The 6,000-nt window shown below is 42.2% G+C and overlaps 1 protein-coding gene across 1 annotated transcript in view; it reads right to left on the bottom strand.

Moving 5' to 3' along the window:
- Positions 1–6,000, bottom strand: part of LOC106598122 (xylosyl- and glucuronyltransferase LARGE1) — a 175,360-nt gene that overhangs the window by 95,929 nt on the left and 73,431 nt on the right. The window contains exon 4 of the mRNA XM_082977243.1: positions 2,076–2,158. Within this exon, the coding sequence (XP_082833369.1) occupies positions 2,076–2,158 (83 nt within the window). The remainder of the gene's footprint in view (positions 1–2,075; positions 2,159–6,000) is intronic.

Raw genomic sequence — 6,000 nt, 5'->3', positions numbered from 1 at the left:
CAGAATAACAATGTGTCTGATCCACAGAATAACAATGTATCTGATCCACACAGAATAACAATGTGTCTGATCCACACAGAATAACAATGTGTCTGATCCACACAGAATAACAATGTGTCTGATCCACACAGAATAACAATGTGTCTGATCCACAGAATAACAATGTGTCTGATCCACAGAATAACAATGTGTCTGATCCACACAGAATAACAATGTGTCTGATCCACACAGAATAACAATGTGTCTGATCCACACAATAACAATGTGTCTGATCCACACAGAATAACAATGTGTCTGATCCACACAGAATAACAATGTGTCTGATCCACACAGAATAACAATGTGTCTGATCCACACAGAATAACAATGTGTCTAATCCACACAGAATAACAATGTGTCTAGAATAACAATGTGTCTGCTCCACAGAATAACAATGTGTCTAGAATAACAATGTGTCTGATCCACAGAATAACAATGTGTCTGATCCACACAGAATAACAATGTGTCTGATCCACACAGAATAACAATGTGTCTGATCCACACAGAATAACAATGTGTCTGATCCACACAGAATGTGTCTGATCCACACAGAATAACAATGTGTCTAGAATAGCAATGTGTCTGATCCACACAGAATAACAATGTGTCTGATCTACAGAATAACAATGTGTCTGATCCACAGAATAACAATGTGTCTGATCCACAGTATAACAATGTGTCTGATCCACACAGAATAACAATGTGTCTGATCCACACAGAATAACAATGTGTCTGATCCACACAGAATAACAATGTGTCTGATCCACACAGAATAACAATGTGTCTGATCCAAACAAAATTACAATGTGTCTGATCCAAACAGAATAACAATGTGTCTGATCCACACAGAATAACAATGTGTCTGATCCACACAGAATAACAATGTGTCTGATCCACACAGAATAACAATGTGTCTGATCCACACAGAATAACAATGTGTCTGATCCACAGAATAACAATGTGTCTGATCCACAGAATAACAATGTGTCTGATCCACACAGTATAACAATGTGTCTGATCCACACAGAATAACAATGTGTCTGATCCACACAGAATAACAATGTGTCTGATCCACACAGAATAACAATGTGTCTGATCCACACAGAATAACAATGTGTCTGATCCACACAGAATAACAATGTGTCTGATCCACAGAATAACAATGTGTCTGATCCACAGAATAACAATGTGTCTGATCCACACAGAAAAACAATGTTTCTGATCCACAGAATCAGTTACGCAGGTACTTTCCCGAAACGGACGACACTCGAATCATAACTGACGTAAGTTCTCTAACTCATACATCGAACTGTAGAACCCAGTTCCCACATTTGAACATAAAAATTGTTTTTAATCAAACAAAATTGTTTTACATTTTAATCCTGGGACTCTCAGGATGACAAATCAGATCAAGATTACTGAATGTAAGTACATTATTTAGATTACTGAATGTAAGTACATTATTTAGATTACTGAATGTAAGTACATTATTTAGATTACTGAATGTAAGTACATTATTTACCTTCAGAGGTCCACGTATCAAACCAGTTTCCGTGATAAAATTGTTTTGTTGTTGTGCACTCTCCTCAAATAATAGCATGGTACTTTTTCACTGTAATAGTTACTGTTAATTGGACACTGCAGTTAGATTAACAAGAATTGAAACTTTCTGCCCATATAAGACATGTCTATGTCCCGGGAAAGTTGGCTGTTGTTTACAACGTCATTATTGTCACGTTAGCAACAACCGAACCGGTTTAGGGACACCCATCCCGTAGAGGTTAATGTAGAAGTGTTTAGCAATGTATTCTGTTCTTATTTACAATAAAAATCACACACACACACACACACACACACACACACACACACACACACACACACACACACACACACACACACACACACACACACACACACACAGAGCCAGGGGGTTCACTGAGGTGGTGGCGTTGCCATGCAACCGAGAGTAGGCGGCAGCATATTCAGTCTGCTGAGAGAGGAGGGCTGCAGACAGGCCCAGCTGTGCGTGTACCTACCTGTGAAAAAGGACTGACTTGACGAGTGTCACCACATCACGACTGGCGTTGTACCCGGCACACACGATGGCCACGTGAATGGTCTGAGAGGAGAGAGAGAGAGAGAGAGAGAGAGAGAGAGAGAGAGAGAGAGAGAGAGAGAGAACGGAAGAGAGAGAGAGAGAGAGACAGCGGGGGAGACAGAGAGAGATCGAGGTAGAGAGAGAGAGAGACAGTGGGAGAGAGAGAGAGAGCGGGAGAGAGAGAGAGAGAGAGAGAGAGACAGCGGGGGAGACAGAGAGAGATCGAGGTAGAGAGAGCGAGAGAGAGAGACAGTGGGAGAGAGAGCGGGAGAGAGAGAGAGAGAGAGAGAGGGAGAGAGACAGAGAGAGAGAGCGGGAGAGAAAGAGAGACAGAGATAGCGGGGGAGAGAGAGAGAGGGAGAGAGAGACAGGGAGAGAGAGATAGAGAGCGGGAGAGAGAGCAGGAGAGAGAGAGAGAGAGAGAGAGAGAGAGAGAGGGAGAGAGACAGAGAGAGAGAGGGAGAGAGAGCGAGATCAAGGGAGAGACAGAGAGAGAGAGCGATAGAGGGAGAAAGACAGAGAGAGAGAGATCGAGGGAGAGACAGAGAGAGAGACAGAGAGAGAGAGGTAGAGAGACAGCGGGATCGAGACAGAGAGAGAGAGAGACAGAGAGAGAGAGGTAGAGAGACAGAGAGGGATCGAGACAGAGAGAGAGGTAGAGAGACAGAGAGGGATCGAGACAGAGAGAGAGACAGAGAGAGAGGTAGAGAGACAGAGAGGGATCGAGACAGAGAGAGAGAGAGAAAGGAAAGAACATTATTTTCCACAAAGTCCAACATGATTTGTACTCTGCTTGTAGCACTAACAGAACCCCCTTATCACATGTCTCTGAACACTAAGCACCATTTAGTTTAGGTAATTATTTCAGAGGGAATAGTGTTTATCCCACATCAAGACTAAATCCCACATTAGAATCCACTATAGTAGCACCAGGGGAAGAATACAGTATGTGAATTTACCAATAACTAGATCAAGCCCAGGGTTATTCATCTACTGCCCTCTAGGGACCAATAAGTCTAGGAAAGTTCAACGTTAGCACCAGGCTAAAGCCATTTATACATGGGGGCGGCAGGGTAGCCATGTGGTTAGAGCGTAAAGTGTGGATAACGAGGGAGGGACAGAGTGAGGAAGTGTGGATAACGAGGGAGGGACAGAGTGAGGAAGTGTGGATAACGAGGGAGGGACAGAGTGAGGAAGTGTGGATAACGAGGGAGGGACAGAGTGAGAAAGTGTGGATAATGAGGCAGGGACAGAGTGAGGAAGTGTGGATAACGAGGGAGGGACAGAGTGAGGAAGTGTGGATAACGAGGCAGGGACAGAGTGAGGAAGTGTGGAAACCTTTTTGTCATCATTGTGATGACGCCAGATTGACTTTAGACGCAGTATAACGTTAGCCAGCTAACTGAGATCGAAGGGACAACAGTAACGTAGCTAGCTAACGTTAGCATCGTTAGCTATTTTTAACAAATTTCGCTAGCTAATGACAACACTGCCGTCTCTCTAAAGTACATTTTAAAGAATCACAATGACGGCAAAGTTGTTTCCGATTCATTATATGCCTACTTGCCTAAATGTCAACATATTTCCAGGCCACTATAGTGTCATTTGTATCAAACAGTCATAATCCCTGTTCATAATGACTGGGCATCAGTCTACCGTTGGGCATCAATATGCTGCGGAGTCTGTAGAACGGTAATAACAACGGTAACGACGCGACCGTGTGACTGAGGACCAACAAACACATCAACAGGGAGTCGAAATGCACAGCACTGCTCCTGTTGTCCTGTTGAGTTGAATTGGAAGATTAATATATTTGGCAACCTTATATGACTCCTAAATGACTCTTATCTGACTCCTAAATGACTCCTATGACTCCTATATGACTCTTAAATGACTCTTAAATGACTCTTAAATGACTCTTAAAATGACTCTTAAAATGACTCCTAAATGACTCTTAAATGACTCCTAAATGACTCTTATCTGACTCCTATATGAATCCTACTGAAGTCCATTTCAGTCTCTTCTACTGATGTAAAAGAAGAGTTTCTACAGCCTGTTCCAGCATCTCTTCTCTCTTCTCAAATCCTTTCTTCTGTCTCTCCTCTCTTCTCAAATAATTTATTCTCTAAATGCCTGTAGTAGGGTATCACCCAATCAGAGGGTTGTTGGAAAGCTGGGAGAAGGAGTGACTCAGACAGGGTCCTCGTAGTCTCATCTCATCTCTCAAATAAATAAAAAAATCTCTGGTCCTTCTCTACAAACGCTCACTGTTAGTTCATTATCTATGGTCTTCTCTAGAAACACACACTGTTGGCACATTATCTATGGTCTTCACTACAAACACACACTGTTAGCCTGTCAGCACATTATCTATGGCCTTCTCTAGAAACGCTCACTGTTAGCACATTATCTATAATCTTCACTACAAACACACACTGTTAGCCTGTTAGCACATTATCTATGGTCTTCTCTAGAAACACACACTGTTAGCCTGTTAGCACATTATCTATGGTCTTCACTACAAACACACACTGTTAGCCTGTTAGCACATTATCTATGGCCTTCTCTAGAAACGCTCACTGTTAGCCTGTTAGCACATTATCTATGGTCTTCACTACAAACACACACTGTTAGCCTGTTAGCACATTATCTATGGCCTTCTCTAGAAACGCTCACTGTTAGCCTGTTAGCACATTATCTATGGTCTTCACTACAAACACACACTGTTAGCCTGTTAGCACATTATCTATGGCCTTCTCTAGAAACGCTCACTGTTAGCCTGTTAGCACATTATCTATGGTCTTCACTACAAACACACACTGTTAGCCTGTTAGCACATTATCTATGGCCTTCTCTAGAAACGCTCACTGTTAGCCTGTTAGCACATTATCTATGGTCTTCACTACAAACACACACTGTTAGCCTGTTAGCACATTATCTATGGCCTTCTCTAGAAACGCTCACTGTTAGCCTGTTAGCACATTATCTATGGTCTTCTCTAGAAACACACACTGTTAGCCTGTTAGCACATTATCTATGGCCTTCTCTAGAAACGCTCACTGTTAGCCTGTTAGCACATTATCTATGGTCTTCTCTAGAAACACACACTGTTAGCCTGTTAGCACATTATCTATGGTCTTCTCTAGAAACACACACTGTTAGCCTGTTAGCACATTATCTATGGTCTTCACTACAAACACACACTGTTAGCCTGTTAGCACATTATCTATGGTCTTCTCTACAAACACAGACAGTGATCACAGACAGTAGAGATGGGCCAATAAGGACTGCTCAAAGCATAGTGTAGCTGGTAATACCCATCATGCCCTTTGTCAGAGCCTTAGTGATGAAAGTGTCTGAAATTGGTATAATGTATAGACACAACAGAGGGCATATTGAAGAGATTTACTGTAACATCACAGCACTAACATCACAGCACGAAGACCCTCCAACAAACCTGCTGTTGGAATGACCTCTGACAGAGAGACACTTAATGAGCCATAATATCATAACATTCAATACGTCCAGGCTTTAATATGACCGGATCTTCAAAATGACCAGGCTTTAATACAACCAGACCTTCAATATGACCAGGCTTCAATATGACCAGGCTTTAATACGACCAGGCTTTAATATGACCGGATCTTCAAAATGACCAGGCTTTAATACAACCAGACCTTCAATATGACCAGGCTTTAATATGACCAGGCTTTAATACGTCCAGGCTTTAATACAACCAGAACTTCCATATGACCAGGCTTTCAATATGACCAGGCTTTCAATATGACCAGGCTTTAATACAACCAGACCTTCAATATGACCAGGCTTTAATATGACCAGGCTTTAATACGACCAGGCTTTAA

This window comes from Salmo salar, chromosome 07 (genome assembly GCF_965601325.2).
Source record: "Salmo salar chromosome 07, fSalSal1, whole genome shotgun sequence".
Classification (NCBI taxonomy): domain Eukaryota; kingdom Metazoa; phylum Chordata; class Actinopteri; order Salmoniformes; family Salmonidae; genus Salmo; species Salmo salar.
The sequence above is the reverse complement of the archived record's forward strand: the minus strand, read 5'-3'. Positions and strand labels throughout refer to the sequence as shown.